The following is a 19,383-nucleotide window of genomic DNA, read 5'->3' as shown; positions in this document are numbered from 1 at the left end:
CCGTTGACAGGGATTTCAATCCAAATGTCGCTTCACATCTGGAATTTAACCCTTAAGTTTCATCTTTGGTGGTATGAGAAACCAAAGGAGGGAAATTAGCGGAACAAGCCTGAATTAAATCAAGCTATGTCGGCGTAGCTAGTAATTATGAAACCGACAGTATAAGTTATTGCAGCAATGTAAGAATGGTAAGGACTAAAAAAAATCAACGGCACTTGGGTTTCTGATAGATACTCCTTCATCATGTCAAAGATGATATACTGTGAAAATTCTTTAAAAAAAAAAGTAAGAAAAAAAATAGTTGAAATGGTTGTACGATGCTTGTTCATGGGCCGAATCATGCCATACTTCAGTGAATTAGAAGAATTGAATTTGGTCAACAATGTGGCTTTAAAATATGTTGCCACCAAGGCCGTATCCAGGGGGTAGGGGGTTTGACCCCCTTTTGAAATGTTTATCAGACTCGTAAAAACATAAAAGAATGCATACAAATTTGATGAGTTTTTATTTTTTTATCCCCCCTCCCGAAAAAATAGTTTCCCTGAACAAAATCCTTGATACGGCCTTGGTTATAATCCTTTCAAAGGTATTGCTTATTATTTACGAGAAAGCCGTGATTAACAAACATAACCACCAATAAGGTAAGTAAGCATGTGGACGTCGGATCAGAAAATGGCATAGTAAATGCGAACTACCATGTCTAGGCCTACGCCATATTTTCGAGTGGAATTGGGACTCTGAGCCAAACTTTCTATTTCAAGTCAGGACAGGAAAAGATGGAGACTGAAAACTCCTTCCTGGCCCTCATTCTGGCTTTAGAATCATTCAGAAACATTCACCTAGCACAAAAAAAAGTTGTTTTTGACAAAATGTTACTATTCTGTGCTTGTACCCACAGTTCACACAATTTAACTCTTCGTGACTTTATTTCATTATCTGTCCTTTCACATAAAAGACTCCTGAATACCTGCCCGAAGCAGTTAAAGAAACCTGATGCAGTCCTCCACCTGATGCAGTTAAAGAAACCATCTTTTAATGATGTGTTCACGGGCCGGTTTGATGCCTGAATTTGAGACTGGTCATGCATAATTGGAACAGAATTCGAAGTGATCTTTTAAATTTTCCCCCAGAAAAATAAAATTTGATGTTGCTTAGTTAGAATTCAGCCCGGGTACGATAATTCAGGAGGTATTAAGTGACCTTGCTTGTAACCTTTTTTGATCTTTTTGTCGAAACGAATTGCGCTCGATCGATTGTTTCCATCCACTTTTTCAAACAAATTAAACCTTATTTGAGTCTAAAGATAGTATTTTTCAATCGTTTTCAAAAATAGATAAAAATAGAACTAGAGTTTTTCGAAAAATAGAATTTTAGTTTTTTGTCTAAAATACACAATCTTTCTAAAATCTTTTTTATCTTTTGGTCAATTTCTAAAAATGTGCGTAATACATGATCGAACTAATGCGGAAATATATACTTGTGCCAAAAGAGCTTGTGCCCAAAAATTAAACCCTTAGGTTCACAGAGGAGCAAAAGTTGCCCATCAGCGCGGTTTGGATGCCAACTTTGACTTAAGCAAATTTTCTAAGTAACTACCCAAAGTTAAACAATGCTCCTCTTGTTGGTGGTTGAAAACCTAATAAAATGATTTAAAAGGTGAATTAACTCAACAGCTAACCTTTAATCATATAATAATAAACAATGAAAAATGTACTTCATAGAAATTTTGCCAATTCTCCCTTATCGACAGCTCATAAAATTTATTATATTTCTACGTCTCAACAAAGTAACATTTTGGTTCATTTCAAATCCTTTTCTATAGTTAAGTAGTTAATGTGGACAAAATTCAACCGTAAAGCCTACCCTCCCCATCCCCAAATTATATTCCAAATACAGCCTTGAGTAGAGGATCCGTTCCTTTATAATAAGCAGGCTTTGTCAAGTGGAGGTGCAGTTTCAGGGCGTGATTTTTTGAATAGAATATTTTGGGGGTAAAAACTGATGACGTAAAAATCTTATTTGAACATAACTGCATCTAACTACATTACCTATCTAAGCATTTCCATCTATGTGTACATAGATTTATTCATCTACTGCTAATACTAGCAACTCACTGCAGCATCAAGTTACCTGAGGCAGGCCCAGCTACGCATACTTCTCCTCCATCCCAAAATAGTCAAAACCTTCCTCCTTCTTTCCTTACTATTTAAATCTTTCCTCATGACATCCTCCCACTCCATTTGGGGACGACCTGTTTTTTGTTTGGCCCTAGGCGGTTGGCCAACAAAGACGATCTTGGGCAATCTGTCATCCTTCATCCGCAAAACGTGTCCAGGCCATCTCAACCCTCCTCTTATTTTAGCCCTAGAAAAGGGTATTGAAGAACCACATTTTTCGTAGAGGTTAATGTTTGAGATAAGGGAAGTCAGTTGTGTACTCAAACCCAAAGTAATCCGAAGCAGATTCTCTGGAAAACATATAGCAAATTCTCTACCCTCTTTCAGAGCGTCCACGCTTCAGAACCATACTTGACTACTGTCATCACTGTATCTTTCAATATTCTAATCTTGGTTTACAGACCTATCTTTCAAACTTTTTTCTGCTATAAAAAACATCCTGGACCTTGGCTATACTACTTTTAACATCTTCAATACACTCACCGTCTTTACTAGTAATACTATCTAGGTGAGCAAAGCGTACACTTATTGATCTTTTCGTTCCCCAAAATCACCTCTTCACTTTCTCTAATTCCTAGTCTTGTTACCATTAATTTCAAACCTTTTCGCACCCTGAACTCAGAAAACCTCTAAAAATTCATTCATTTTACTGATTTTCTCATCGTGGGTACTACTAAGTCTAGGGGAGTTTTACACCCCCAATTGATTTCGTGTTCTCATATTGCCTTTGCTATGGCTCTTAGAACAAAGTCTATCAAATGACCCATATAAATAGAGATAGAAGGCTACCCTGCTTAACTCCTAACTTAATACGAAGCCAGCTGCTAACCACATTTCCTACCTTAACCACAGCAGTATTATTCTCACACATAGCACTATTCACTTTAATGTATTTATCTGGTAAACCATACAAGGACAGGGCCTTTGCTAAAGCTCTTCTATCAGCTGAGCCAAACGCTTGCTCGAAATCTATAAAAGGAGGAAAAAGGGCTTTGATGATTTAGGTAGCTCTTCATTATTATTCTAAGAATGAAAATTAGGTCGAAAACTACCCTGTTCTTCTCTTAACAATTTATCTACAGCATCTCTAAGTCTAAAAAGTATCATCATACGAAGTAAATCACTTCGTATAGAAACCAAGCTAATGTCCCTATAATTACCACACTCACTATTATTACCTTTCTTATTGATTGGTTTAATTAAAGTCTTCCTAAAATTGCTACACACTTTGCTTTAGTTCAAAAATGATAATCATGATCTTCAATCAGTCTATTTATTCACCGAATAAATTTTCAACAAAACACCTCAACATAGACTCCCCCGTAATGCCAAAAAAAAACAGGGGAAAGACAAAAATGAAACAAATACTAAACACACACAAACAGACACACACACACACAAACACACACACACACACACACACGCACACACACACACGCAGAAATCAAAAGACCGAAACATTAAGATATTTTAAGAACCCTCTGCCCCCCCCCCAAAAAAGGAAAATTATATCGCTATCCAATAAATTAAATAAAATTCCAAAAACATATTTGAAACCAAGCCACAACAAATATTAAACAAAACTCGACACCCCTCACAACAAACATTTCTAACCCAGGCTAGGGTACCCTGTCCCTCCCCCCTGTCCAAAAAACAAAATTATAAACATAAACATCAGACATTAAAAATGTCTTAAAATTCTTCAGAAAATACTAAACGAGTGACAATCTTGCGCTGACCCGGGTAGGCTATTGCAAACGACATGACAAGCAATTAATGGATTAAAATCAGACCTCATCGGTAGAGTAAATAAAATATTAAAATTCCTTGAATTGCGAAGATGATACGTATACCTATTAGTGATGAAAGAAGGAATATGTCTTTAACCTCACAATTACCATGTTGAAAAAACTCATTTACCGCACATTCAACATCCGGGCTTGATTGTTTTTAGTCTTTTTAACACTGTCTCTAATTCTTCCTCAAAAAATAAATTTTCTTCACATTCAAAGTGTCACAAACTGCTTCAATTTCCTTAATATTTTTTCCTGTAACTCTATCACAGTTTAGCACATTCTAGAAATGTTCTGCCCATGTCACTTTAACTCTTTCCTTACCACTAAGCGTGGCCCCATTCCTATTCTTAATGGGACAAGTCTAGATTGACTATTCCCTCTCAATTTATTAGCATACTAGTACAATATTTTACTATTATGCCGTCTGGCTGCATCCCCTGCATTCTCATATTATTTGTCACTCAAATAATTCTTATACAAGCCCCTCTTTCTCTGTTAAGGAGCTTTTCTCTCTGTTAAACATAAAGCATTTTCATTAATACTCCTCACTACGTTTCTAATTTTCTTCCCTAGTAAACAGCAATAAGTTATCAGCTAGTAACTGGTCAGGTAATACTACCTCAACAGACCGATAATACTAACCTGATACCTGTCGCACGTTCTGGGCATAATAGTTTCTGATTTTCATATTGTATAGAACTTGAAATTTCATTTATTCATTCAATGAACTTCAGGCGTTACCAGTCTTTTAATGTACTGGATGGTCTTAACCCAACCAAATGGTCCAGTTATACAGTTGAGGGGAATTGGACCCCCTTCTATCAACAGATTTTTCGTGTATAATTCGCCTGCTTTTTAGATTCTTTGAACTAACCCCTCCCCTTTAAATCAGTTTCTGCTTATATATCTGGAAGGACCCTCCGCAGAAAAAGAGACCAAAGGGCTACCAGTCTTTCAATGTAGTAGAAGGTAATCCTCTTAATCCAACCCAAATGACACAGATATGCAATTAAGGGGAATTCGCCCCCCCCCCCTTTTATCAACAGATATTTTGCGTATAATTCACCTGCTTTTTCAATTCTTTGAACTAATCCCCCCCCCCCTTAAAATCAGTTTCTGCTTACTCACCTGGAAGAAACCCTCGCAGAAAAAGCGACCACGATATAAATTTCATATCCTAGAGGTTGGACACGTTTGCACATACCGTCTATACAAAACCTAGAGACAGGGTGAAACCCAAATGCGGACCGATAATGTTTTCAGATAGCCTTCTGCACTACCATAAATTTGATCCACGTGGCACGAGTCTTCGCTCATAAACAGCCAAACTGTCAGACCACTAGGGTCAGGCTCACAAATCAGCGCCTCTTTTTTGCTTATCGGTATTTTATAATGCAAAGATATTCCAATCGGTACTATTCTAGCATTGTCTGTTGCAATGAACACCTTAATGGTTTTTTTTTTGCCTTTATTCAAGCGCAAAATATTTTGAATATTTGATACTATAGATTAATTTTTTAAACAATTTAAGTTTTATAGCTGCCAAAAACTTTGAGACCATATTAGCACAAATGGAGCACATTAATTTTATGGTTATATTTACAGTCTAAACTTAAAATTGAATACTTAAAATATTGTTAAAGCGTTTTGACATTTTATGGACAAGATTTATTGACATGACCTATCTTAAGTAGCTTCTTTACTTATTATCTTCTTTATTATCAGGGTCATTGCAGGCCAATATGTTTGGGGGGAGCGAGGAATTTTACCGACTGGATGGTAATTTTTACCGACTGTTTTTTATGGCACTTGGTATTAACCAAGTGACATATAGCAATTGCCAATTCTGTCGGTCTGTCTGTCTGTCTGTCTATCGGTCTGTCGGTCTGTCTGTCGGTCCCGGTTTTGCTACTTTAGGCACTTCCAGGTAAGCTAGGACGATCAAATTTGGCAAGCGTATCAGGGACCGGACCAGATTAAATTAGAAATAGTCGTTTTCCCAATTTGACCATCTGGGGGGGAGTGGGGGGCCGGTTAATTCGCAAAAAATAGAAAAAATGAAGTATTTTTAACTTATGAGGGGGTGATTGGATCTTAATGAAATTTGATATTTGGAATGATATTGTGTCTCAGAGCTCTTATTTTAAATTGCGACCAGATCTGATGACATTGGGGGGAGTTGGACGGGGGAAACCTAAAGTCCCGGTTTTGCTACTTTAGGCACTTCCAGGTAAGCTAGGACGATGAAATTTGGCAAGCGTATCAGGGACCGGACCATATTAAATTAGAAATAGTCGTTTTCCCGATTTGACCATCTGGGGGGGGGGAGTGGGGGGCCGGTTAATTCGGAAAAAATAGAAAAAATGAAGTATTTTTAACTTATGAGCGGGTGATTGGATCTTAATGAAATTTGATGTTTGAAATGATATTGTGTCTCGGAGTTCTTACTTTAAATCCCGACCGGATCTGATGACATTGGGGGGAGTTGGAGGGGGGAAACCTAAAATCTTGGAAAACACTTAGAGTGGAGGGATCGGGATGAAACTTGATGGGAAAAATAAGCGCAAGTCCCAGATACATGATTGACATAATCGGAACTGATTCGCTCTCTTTCGGGTAGTTGGGGGGGGGGAGTAATTCTTAAAAATTTGAAAAATGAGGTATTTTCAACTTACGAACGGGCGATCGGATCTCAATGAAATTTGATGTTTAGAAGGATATCGTGTCTTAGAGCTCTTATTTTAAATCCCGACCGGATCTGGTGACGGGGGCGGGGAGTTGGGAGGGGGAAACCTAAAATTTGGAAAACACTTAGAGTGGAGGGATCGGGGTAAAACATGGTGGGAAAAATAAACACAAGTCCTAGATAGATGATTGACATAAACTTAACGGCTCCACTCTCTTTGGGATAGTTGGGGGGGGGGGGTATTTCTGAAAAATTAAAAAAATGAGGTATTTTTAACTTACGAACGGGTAATCGGATCTCAATGAAATTTGATATTTAGAAGGATATTGTGGCTCAGAGCTCTTATTTTAAACCCGACCGGATCTGGTGACATTGGAGGGGGGAGAGTTGGGAGCGGGAAACCTAAAACTTGGAAAACACTTAGAGTGGTGGGATCGGGATGAAACTTGGTGGAAAAAAAGCACGAGTCCTAGATACATGATTGACATAACCAGAACGGATCCGCTCTCTTTGGGGTAGTTGGGGGGGGGGGGGGGGGGTTAATTCTGAAAAACTAGAAAAAATGAGGTATTTTTAACTTACGAACGGGTGATTGGATCTCCATGAAATTTGATATTTAGAAGGATATCGTGTCTCAAAGCTCTTATTTTAAATCCTTACCGGATCTGGTGACATTGGGCGAAGTTTGGGGTGGGGAAACCTAAAATGATGGAAAACGCTTAGATTGGAGGGATTGGGATGAAACTTGGTTGGAAAAATAAGCAGAAGTCTTGCATACGTGATTTATATAATTGGAACGGATCCGCTCAATTGAAGGGGGGGGGGTAATTCTGAAAATAAGAAAAAATGACGTATTTTTAACTTACGAAGGAGTGATCGGATCTTCATGAAACTTCATATTTAGAAGGACCTCGTAACTCAGGTATCTTATTTTAAATCTCAACTGGATCAAGCGTAACTGGGGGGGGGGCAGTTGGGGGACCGGAAATCTTAGAAAATACTTAAAGCGGTGAAATCAGGATGAAACTGGATGGGAAGAATAGAAACCTGTATAAGATACGTGACTGACATAACTGGACCGGATCTGCTGTCTTTGGTGGAATTGGGGGGGGGGGGGTAATATTGAAAATTGAGGTATTTTTAACTTACGAAAGGGTGACCAGATCTTAATGAAATTTGATATTTAGAAGGATCTTGTGCTTTAAAGTTGTAATTTCAAATTCCGACCAGATCCTGTGACATTCGGGGGAGTTGGAGGGGGAAACCGGAATTCTTGGAAAACATTAAAATTAGGGTATTTTTATCTTACGAATAGATGATCGAATCGTAATGAAATTTGATTTTTAGAAGGAATTCATGTCTCAGAGCTCTTATTTCAAATCCCGAACAGATCTTTTGACATTGGGGGGAGTTGGAGAGGGAAATCTTGGAAAAACACTTGGAGTGGAGGAATCGGGATGAAGCTTGGTCGATAGGATAAACAAATGTCCTTGATTCGTGATTGACAGAATCGTACTGGATTCGCTCTCTTTGGGGGAGTTGGGGGGAGGGGTTCAGTGATTTGGCGAGTTCGGTGCTTCTGGACGTGCTAGGGCGATGAAAATTGGTAGGCGTGTCAGGGAGCTGCACAATTTGACTTCATAAAGTCGTTTTCCCAGATTCCACCATCTGGGGGGCAAAAGGGAGAGGAAAAATTAGAAAAAATTAGGGATTTATAACTTACGAGTGGGTGATCGGATCTTAATCAATTTTGATATTTAGAAGGACTTTGTGACTCAGAGCTCTTATTTTAAATCTTGACCGGCATTAAGCTTCTTATTTTCCTTTTTAAATCAATCTATTGATTCATAGAATTTTGTTAGAGCTCATACCATATGATCTCTTGGCTCTTAGCTCTTCTCGCCTTGTCACAAGTGCCATATGAGCTCTTAGCTCTTGTTGTCAATAGCTAGCATATTTACACTGTACATCTTATTACACTTATTTACACCTCACAATTTACACTGTACATCTTAAAGCATTAGGACAAAAGGTTAAAATTTAGCGTAAACAGCGGGCTATTGAGGAGGGGATAATCCCCTCCCATTATACGAAATAATATCTGTTAGTTTTAAGCTTTAATGTTGCTCCTTACTTTCAGTTAAGAAAACTTATTTTATTTAATTTCTAATCGTTTCTCAAATAATGTCGGGAAATCCACCCCCCATCTCCAGAGAAAACCCCCTTACACAAAAAATCGGACTGTAGGGGAGATCTGAATAGATTGTCAAAATCAGCATCCAAATTGCAATAGACCTTTTAAACCAAAAAAGGGGAAAAAACGAAATTAATGATGAAACGAAATAAATAATAAAAAACGAAATGAAACTTTGAAAAAGCACTGCACAAAACAGCAAGGGATGGAAAAACTGCCTGTCAAAAACGGCAAACGGAATCATATTAAAACAAGATATTCTTTTTATTCTTGAGCAAGAGAAACCGAAACATTATGTCACGAACGAAACAAAAACCCCTTTAAAAGTATCCCAGTTATTTTTTTATCTACACATAGAACGATTCTTATAATATTTCGCTGTGTTTATTATGCTTTTAACCTTGATAGATCCCATCCTCCACGGCAATACTCCGCAATGGAAAGTTTCTCCTGCAGAAAACTCCCCCGTCAATAATTTTCTTCCGCTGGAAATTCCCCCAATGGGAATTCCTGCTACTACTACTACTACTACTAATAACTAACTGCAGCACCAAGAAACTTGAGGCCAACACAGTTCAGCACACTCCTCCTCCATCCTAATCTATTCGGGAGAGAATTTTTACCACAGACCCCTCCACCCACACACTATAAGAAAATTCAAATCTCACTGATAGTTTACCTCAAGAAATTCCTCTGGAACGTCTCCACATGTAAAATTGAGTTGACAAAGAGAAAAACCAACAAAAAGAACTCCGTATAGGAATTCCGGTAAACTAACTCCTCTCAAATTTACTCTGAAAAGCTCATCCCCGGGAATTTCCCTCCCTCTGAAAATTTTCCCCTTTGGAAATTCCCCCACTTGGAGAAAATACCCCCTGGGTAATGTTTGTATAATTCCCAACAATAAATATTACATGTAAACAATGAGCAAATTTAATAATTTGCAGCCCTTTTCCCGATGACTTTGGGAGGGGGAAGCCATGTTAGTCCCAAAGGGATGGTTATTGGATATTTCAAGTATGCTGAACAAAATTCCTAGCTGAAAGTTTTCATCTGTGACTTTGGGGAAAATGGCGTGGGAGGGGGGCTAGTGCATTAATTAAAAAACATGCATTAATTAAAAAAACGTTCAGAAATTAAATTTTAAAAACAAGTTTTTTAATTGTAAGTAAGAAGCGACATTAAAACTTAAAACAAACAGAAATTATTGCGTAGTTTTTTATTGTTTTAAAATTAGAGTTGTGAGAAAGAGTCAAACTTTAGCGTAAAGAGCGAGACGTTTAGGAGGGGACAACCCCTTTCATACACGGAATAATTTCTGTTCGTTTTCAGTTTTAATGTTGCTCCTTACTTGCAGTTAAAAAACTTGTTTTTTAAATTTAATTTCCCATAAGATTGAAAGATTTTAATTGTGTACAAATGGCATTTCCAGGAAATGACGAAAAGCCTAAAACAAAATCTGGAAAATGTTTTATAGCTCATACCTTCAATTTCCTCTTGTTTCTGGGGCCCGAAAGAGCTGGGTCCTAACATTAGAAAACCAAATATAATTATAATTAAAAACTGGCTCAACTGGCAATTGCCAAAAAATAGTCTCGGAAATTTAAAAATTTTCAGAAATCGCAAAGCTCTATAGTTGAAGATAAGCTGAAGATTGCCAAGCTCTATAGTAGAAAACCAAATTTAATTATAATCAAAAACTGGTTCAATTAGCAATTGCTCAAAAATAATCTCATAAACTTTGAAATTTTCTTGCCAAGCTCTATAATTGAAGATAAGTTGAAGATTGCCAAGCTCACCAAACTTAAATATAATTAGAAACTGGCTCAACTGGCAATTACCCAAAAACAGTCTCAGGAATTTCTAAATTCTGAGAAATTGTCAAGTTCAAGATAAGCAGATTCTTAACTAAACTTGGATTCATTTTTTAACAAGTCCAAGCTGGCAACAGGCCTCTCTCCACAGAACCCTTGAAAAACCTTAGCAAAAGAACTTTTTGTCCAATTTTTTTTTTGGACAAACCGCCCAAAACTTTTGTCCGGCTCGTATAAACGTAACTAAAATGCATATAAACATATTTTTGATGCGTTTTTCACAACTTTTCCCTGGTTCCCTGGTCGTAACTTAGGCTGCATATCCATTCCCGAAAATCCCATTCATTTAGTAGAACAACTTTCCTAGTTGGCGAAAATTTACGCTTGTAGCCTCTTACGAAGGATTTTTCTAGAACTGGGACGAGGCTGTTGAGCAACCCGATATTGCACCCCTTTAAAAAGTTAGGCTTTCTTTTAAAGTCTATATATTTCATAGGCATGAGTCCGTTCAGGTAGGGGCGTTATGCCCTTTTTTGTATATGTTTTTTTGTCTCTTAGGAGGGGGAGGGGCTGAAAATTCTTTTTTTGGCTTTTCCATGATTGTATGTCCAAACTTCTTACGTATTTTCTCACATTTCAGAAGCAAGCTGAAACTACCCATGAACCCTGTCTTAAGGATATTTCTGAACTATTCAGTTCAGTCATAAATCACATTAATTAATTTTAGTATTTCTTAACGACCTGAAGCGATGCCAATATTTACTTTGAGACTACTGACTCTGGTATGTGATAAAGGCGACTTTCACTTTAATAGCACCTCGTACGCAAGGGTGGGGGCATATGTCTGTGTTGAGCTGGCCAAATTAGCCTAATTAGATAGAATCATGATAATTATGGCATTATCTTATAGGTAATTGAAGATTAATTGCTAAAAAGATAAAATTTAATTCTTTACATTACTTTTGTACTGCACTATAATTTTGTTCGTACATTTTTTGCTAGTGTATAGGCTATGCAATACGCATTAAGGTTAGGTTTAAGGAATATGCCCTCAAAGAGGGGGGGGGTCTCTTCATGCCCATTCAATAATAGATGAAACTAAGCATGGGTTACAAGTACGGGTTTTTGACTGGAATCGAATTAAAATTAAGAAAACATTGATAAAAGCAATTTTCTTTATATCTTTCTTTATCAATTCTCTCTTCATCTCTTTCTTTATCAATTCCTGTTTCAGCAAACATTCGCAGTTCCTGAATTCTCTTATCGGCCAATTACGAAGGGTATTTTTGATTTTGGATTTCGGGTCACAAATGAAAACTGGTTGTCTTTAACAGGAATTAAATAAAAAAAACTAGTTTTTTTAACTGAAAGTAAGGAGCGACATTAAAACTTAAAACGAACAGAAATTACTCCGTATATGAAATGGGTTGTCTCCTCCGCAGTCCCTCGCTCTTTACGCTAAAGTTTGACTCTTTGCCACAATTCTACTTTTTAAAACAACTAAAAACTTTAGCGTAAAGAGCGTGGGACTGCGGAGGAGACAACCCATTTCATATACGGAGTAATTTCTGTTCGTTTTAAGTTTTAATGTCGCTCCTTACATTCAGTTAAAAAAACTAGTTTTTTTTATTTAATTTCTGAACGTTTTTGAATTAATGCATGTTTGATTTTGGCTCTCCGCACATAAATTATTGAAATGAAATTAGTATATTAATTTTTTTTTGGCTAAATGGCTTTCTCTTAGTTTTGATCAGACGATTTTGAGAAATACGGGGTGGGGAAGGAGGCCTAGCTGCCCTCCAATTTTTCGGTTACTTAAAAAGGCTACTAGAACTTTTAATATTCAACGAACGTTTTTATTAGTAAAAAATATACGTAACTTAAGAATTAACTTACGTAACAAACTTTTATATTCTTATATTTTTATTATGTGTACGAGGGGGTTTGTACCCTCGTTAATACCTCGCTCTTTACACTAAATCGTAAGTTTTGTTCCAATTCTTTAAGAATGACCCCTGAATCAAATAGGCCGTAGAATAAATAGTTGAAATCACTAAAAATATTTTAGCATAAAGAGCGAGGTATTTATCTCCTCCTAAATACCTCGCTCTTTATGCTAAAGTATTTTTAGAACCCTACATATGCGTAATAATCTCTGTTTGTTTTAAATTTCAATGCTATTCCTTACTTTCATTTGAAAAAACGTTTTCATGTTTATTTTTTCATTGTTTTTTTTTTATAGTAATGCTAGAAAATCCTGCGCCCTTTTCATTGAATTTTTTCCCCCATGGCATATTTCTCCAAGGAAAGATCCTCTCATATAGCCCCCTCCCTCAACCCTACCCCCAAAACCAAAAAAATCCCCCTGAAAACGTCTGTACACTTCCCAATAACCATTATTATATGTAAACACTGGTTGAAGTTTGTAACTTGCAACCCCTCCCTCAGGGAGTGTGGGGGAGTAAGTCATCCCCAAAAACATAGTTATTAAGATTTTCTACTATGCCAAACAAAATGGCTATCTCAAAATTTTGATCCGTTGACTTTGCGAAAAAAATGAGCGTCGGAGGGGGCCTAGATGCCCTCCAATTTTTTCGGTCACTTAAAAAGGGCACTAGAACTTTTTATTTCCGTTAGAATGAGCCCTCTTTCGACATTCTTCCACTTGGTCGATAAGATGACCCCTGGAAAAAAAAAAAAAAAAAAAAAAACAAAAAACAAATAAACACGCACCCGTGATTTGTCTTCTGGCAAAAAATGCAAAATTCCACATTTTTGTAGATAGGAGCTTGAAACTTCTACAGTAGGGTTCTCTGATACGCTGAATCTGATGGTGTCATTTTCGTTAAGATCCTACGACTTTTAGGGGGTGTTGCCCCCTATTTTCCTAAATAAGCCAATTTTCTCAGGCTCGTAACTTTTGATGGCTAAGACTAAACTTGATGAAACTTATATATTTAAAATCAGCATTAAAATGCGATTCTTTTGATGTAGCTATTTATATCAAAATTCAATTTTTTAGAGTTTTGGTTACTATTGAGCCGGATCGCTCCTTACTACAGTTCGTTATCACGAACTGTTTGACAGTGACATTGGTGATAAGATTTTTAACTTTAAATAGCTGATTAAAACTAAACGCACAGAACTCTTCCTTGATAAAAAGGTGAAAACATGTTATAACGACAAAGCATACATCACAAGCCAGTTTGAAAAATTCAATTAGATTTAAAGTGAATTTACTGAAACTTGGTAAAACGTTCAAAGCTTACTCACTGCGTAAACATATTAAAAAAGAGATACGTAAATCTGATTTTTCATAGTATAAGCATCAAGTCAAGGATTTATCCTCCACTAATCCAAACAATGATATAAAAGAATAAAAAGAATTTGTGGACAAACATAAAATATGATTAATTTCCTTCCCCACAAATAGCCCTTAGTTACGGCCAATGACCTGAACAAATCCATTTACTAAGTACAAAGCCTCCCTCCCTTCACTTTAGACAGTCCTCTTAATTTGAGCTCTATCAATCCTCTTTATCTCGCCCTCAGACGTAGAAACAAAAATTAAGAACATAAAAAATGCAACCCTTGTCTGCTTGATATTCCGATGAAACTAATTAAAGCCTTTGCTGATATTCTTTCAATACCTTTGTCCATACTTTTTAATAAAATTACTTCATCTTGTAAATTCCCAAATCGCTCAAAATTAGTTTTTACTGCTCCCGTGAAAAAGAAAGATAACAAACAAGATTCTAAGGGATTCCGCCCCATTACACTTACTCCTCTTTTCTCTAAATTATGTGAAAGCTTTTTAGCAGAGTGGGTGAAAGTAAAGATAATTCCAAATGTTGACCAGAGGTAATTCGGAAACTTAGCTCTACTTCCCGTTTACCTCTCTGCGGGGAGTATTTTTCGGGGGGGGAGGTTATTTTCCTCTGGGGTTATATTCCACAGAGGGATATTTTCAGCGGAGGCGTTATTTTCCTCGGAGGGAGGGGGGGTCCCAGGGGAGGATATTTTCTGGAGGTGGCGGGGGTGAGCGTCGGCCACCCGCTCTACATCCACCACCGACTACCTGGTTGATCTTATGGCCATATAATGTAGTGCAATTGAATAACCCAACACCTGGCTCAATATTTTAGCAGTGGACTTGCAAAAAGCTTTTGATTTAATTAGCTAAAACACATTGGTAAAAAGACTATCCAATGAATTTCGAGTTGACCTTTTTAATTAGAATAATTGCGTTTTTCCTCTTTAACAGAATCCAAGTTGTGAAATACGTTAATGTGAGTTGAGATCCCCCTCCTGGTTTACAATGGAATGCCATTGTGACTACGCCATTTAGCTATATGACAGTTGACCCTTTAAAATCAACAACATTTCCAATTCATTTTCTTAAGACTCCTCCTTCTTTTACCTACCCTATCCCCCGTAGAATTTCAGTTAGCGTTAATGAAAATATCTCTAATGTATTGGGAATTACTTCGAAGATTAAGTTAAAACTTTTATGGGGGGCAAATAGATAGACCTCAAATTGTGACTTAGGGGAGGGTTAGAGGTGAATTCAAACGCTGTGTTTATCCAGGTCATTGAAATAACATATCGGTAGATTCTCAGGTATAGCTTGGAAACTTAAGTTGAAACTTTTAGGTAACGATGGGCAAAGGAAGAGTGGGAAGTGTGGCAATGGGGGCTTCAGATTTTGCGTTACCGGACGAAGAAGGGCTAAACGACTTTTGCCTTTGATTGACCAAAACTTTTGTGTATCATAACGCCATATGGTGCTTGGATTCTATGTGAAGTTCAGTAATGATGTAAATCAGAAGATACTGTGTGTTGCATAGTTATCAGAACGGTTTGTCTGGGGGATACAAACTTGAAGCTTTCAGAGATTGTTGAGCAGGGACAAGCTGTCATTCAACGATGATATGAGGAAGAAGATAGAACTAAATCCGAGAGGATTGGGTAATGCCAGGTCATTAAGATACCATATCTACATCTCTTAGAAACGGCTAAGGAATGGATTTGAAACTTTCAGGTAGTGTAGGAGAAGGAAGAAGGAGGGTTAGGGAAAATTCAAATTTTGAGTATGCGACAGGGAGATGCTAAAATGTTGTCTAATGAACCTAGATATTTTTTTACTGTACTCCTCGGCGACAATTAGAATATATTCAAGCATTAGTAGCAATGTAGACACAAAGAACTGTGGTATAAGGCTGTCATGATAGTGTATCTGTAATATCTCGTTAAAGGCTCGGGCTATCAAATTGAAAATGTCATGGAGTGCTAGGGTGGGGCAACTGTGCCTCAAGTTTTGACTTAAGGAAGGGAGCAGATGAGGGGGGATGACTATAAGCCCCAGGACCTACACTTTATTGCTATTTAAGTGACAAGGTAAACCAAGCAACTGCACACATGTGTTGCCTGGTGATGAAAACAGCATGTCTGCAATAGCGTGAGAACACAATAGGATATCAAGTTAAAACTCAGCATTGGTTGGAGGAAATAGTAAATGAACCTCAGCTTTTTACATGGGGTAGGGAGAAGATGGGAAGGGTCTAAAATAAGCTTCCAAACAGTCCAAAACTTGTCGTACTAGGACCCACATTGGACTAAAATTTATTCCCAGTGAAGTAGCGGCTTAACAGGAAGAAACCATGCGTACCTCGGTTATCGGAATAACGTGTCAACAAAATATTTTTGTTTCTTAGACATTGGTTTGTCCAAAAAAGGACCGACAATCTGATTGAAATTTATCCATAAGCTAGTAAGTCAAGAGAACCCTTATCAAAAGAAAAACAATTTACAAGAGTTATTTTGCTGTTGAATGGGCCAAAAGCTTTTACTTCGATTAACAAGAACTTATAACAAGTATTTTGGTGTGGTTACTTGATTTTCAATATTTTTAATCATTCTTTTTTTCCTTACTTTTTCTGTTTGGTTTTCTTTTTTTTCTTAAGAAATTATTTTTGATCGTAACCGAAACAATTTTCTTCTCGAGTTGCTTGACGAGACAGATTTTTTCAAAGATAGTTACTCACAGGAAAATAAAAAAAAAATGCCGAAAACGAAGTTTTTCGAAGAAAAGTAAGCAAGAAAGTGTGTCAAAATGAATCCGTTTATTCTATTTATGTATAACAGATTACAAGCAATATAACTTTTTTTTTATTTGTTTTTTCCCCAGAGGTGATTGAAGAGAACTGATAGTCTTAGAATATTGTGGAAGGGCTCATTAGAACGGAAATTAAAAGTTCTAGTGTTCTCTTAAGTGAACAAAAAGATTGGAGGGCAACTAGCCCCCGTCTCGTGCCCCTCTTTCCCAAAATATCTCGATCAAAACTTTGAGATAACCATTTTGTTCAGCATAGTTGATAGATCCAAAACTATGCCCTCGGAGATAGCATGACCCCCAAAGCCCTTGGCGATAAGTCAAGCTATAAAATTTTCCCATTGTTACGTATAGTGTTTGTTATTAGGAAGTATACAGGCATTATTTTGAGGTGGGGGCGGGGATTTTATACTCGGGGTGAGTTTCCTTGGGGAGAATTTTCCGCGGGGAGGGAAATTTCTGGAGACAGAATTTTTGGGAGAATTCCTATACGCAATTCTTTTTTTGTCTTACTTTCTCTTTGCCAACTCAATTTTGTACGTGGAGACGCTCCGGGGGAATGGTCCGGGGGATTTTTTTTGGCGGGTTCTGCTTTCATGAAAAAAATTCTACGGGAGGGGGATTTCCAGAGTGATCAGAAAAACGATTAAAGTTAAGGTCTTTTTCATATTAAAGTATGTTAAGGAGAATTTTTCAGCCTGGATCGTCCGCAAGAAATTTTTTCGAAAGGGGATGAAATTTCTTGGGAGGACGGAAATTTCTGGAGGTTATTTAAAGGGAGGGAAGGTATGTTTTATGTGGAAGGAACTTTCAACGGAGTTTCCCATGTGGGGACGGAGTTTTTCATGGAGAGTGAGCCAGATTTAGCGGCATTACTTGAAAAACGATCAGAAATTAAATAAAAAAAAGATTTTTTTGAACTGAAACTAAAGAGCAACATTAAAACTAAAAAACAACAGAAATTAGACCGTATTTCAAGGGATTTCATCCTCCTCAATACCTTGCTCTTCATGCTAAAGTTTAACTGTTTGTCCCATTATTTTTTACTCCTAACAACGTTAATTTTTTATATGTGTTTTAAATTTATTTTTATATTTATTAATTCATATTCTATATATATATATATATATATATATATATATATATATATATATATATATATATATATATATATATATATATATATATATATATATATATATATATATCTTAAACAAAGCATGAAAAAACAAAAAGAGAAATAAGAAAGGCAAATTCATATATAAATAAAATCTAATCGCGTTAATATATAAGGCACAGGCCAGAATGTGAAACGTATATGTTTAAATTAATCTTCTGAAAAGGACTCTAACAAAAGGAAACGGACTTTCTTTTTAAAAATCTTACTTATGACCTAAGTTTGAATTTGAAATGTCAAGATAAAAACAAAATCTAGAGGAAGTCAAAGGTAATAATTGAAGGCAGGTCAAGGAAACTTTATTGGGCATTGTAGATTGTATGGGCGTATTATGAATTGATCCGTTGGAAGAACTCTTATACAGATACTGCACCTACGGACTGTAAATAAATCCAACGTATAGGTCTCTTACCTCTTTAAATCTCTGTTTCTTCGAAGAGTATAATGAGCAGAAAATGAGGAGTCCAATAATAAAGAAAATTAACACAATTGCGGATACAGCGAAAACGGCAGGATGGATCAGAGTCGAAATAGTTAGAGGTGAGTGGACCAGTGCATTAACATTATCCATTACTCCTGGATGCATTGCTAATATATTGAAATTTCCCTGAAAGAGAAACTTATTTTGGGGAGCCTGCATTAAAAAATAAAATAAAATGAATAGAGAAGACATCTCACTTTATAAGTGTCCATAACTTGCAGCTAATTGCTATCCTGAAAAAAAACAACCGTGATGCTACGTAACAGGCGCACGAAGCGTCTCTGGAACATCAAATGGGTAGGGGTCAAATAGGTAGGGAAGCGTCATCCAGAACGTCAAATGGGTAGGTGTGGTACTATGCGCGGGTTTGGGGAAAGCTTTTCCCCCAGTTTTCTATACATTAGAAAATTAAATTAATTCTATTTTATATTTTACACTCCCATGGTACACATTGCCCTCCCAGATTATGAGGTCTGAAACCACTACTGCAAATAGGTTTACGTTCCTCACAAGAATGCACACATTTAATTTTCTCTTATTACCCTGGAAGCCAATTGACCATTGGAAGCATTTCTCACTGCAGAGATCGTTTAAAGTCAATAAGTAATATTAAAAGGGGCTTTTTTACGTATATTGGTAAGTATATCCTATTTTGCTTTGAAGTTGGGGGGGGGGTGATTTGAAACTATCAAGAATTTTTTCAGGGAGGGATTAAGGGGATTGAAGATTTTGTATTTGGGTGGAAGAGAAACAGTTTTCTTTATCCAGTTCTCAAACAAGACTGAAACACGAAACTTCAAAAACATATCCTAAAACACTATCAAGCGAAAGTTGAATCGAATTATAGTCAAAGTTGTGTCAAAATTTGTCAAAGTTTTGAGCCCTATTTTAATCACTCTCAAATACTCAATTGCTTCCAATTTTGTCAGTATATACACTTCCGATG

At 36.8% G+C, this 19,383-nt stretch overlaps 1 protein-coding gene across 1 annotated transcript in view; it reads right to left on the bottom strand.

The window, feature by feature from the left end:
• The window catches only part of LOC136032701 (uncharacterized), a 78,408-nt gene that overhangs the window by 7,317 nt on the left and 51,708 nt on the right, over positions 1–19,383 (bottom strand). Inside the window, exon 5 of the mRNA XM_065713005.1 lies at positions 18,369–18,563. Coding sequence (XP_065569077.1) covers positions 18,369–18,563 — 195 coding nt within the window. The remainder of the gene's footprint in view (positions 1–18,368; positions 18,564–19,383) is intronic.

This window comes from Artemia franciscana, chromosome 11 (assembly GCF_032884065.1).
Source record: "Artemia franciscana chromosome 11, ASM3288406v1, whole genome shotgun sequence".
Taxonomy (NCBI): Eukaryota; Metazoa; Arthropoda; class Branchiopoda; order Anostraca; family Artemiidae; genus Artemia; species Artemia franciscana.
Note: the sequence above shows the minus strand (reverse complement) of the source record. Positions and strands in the feature narration are given on the sequence as shown.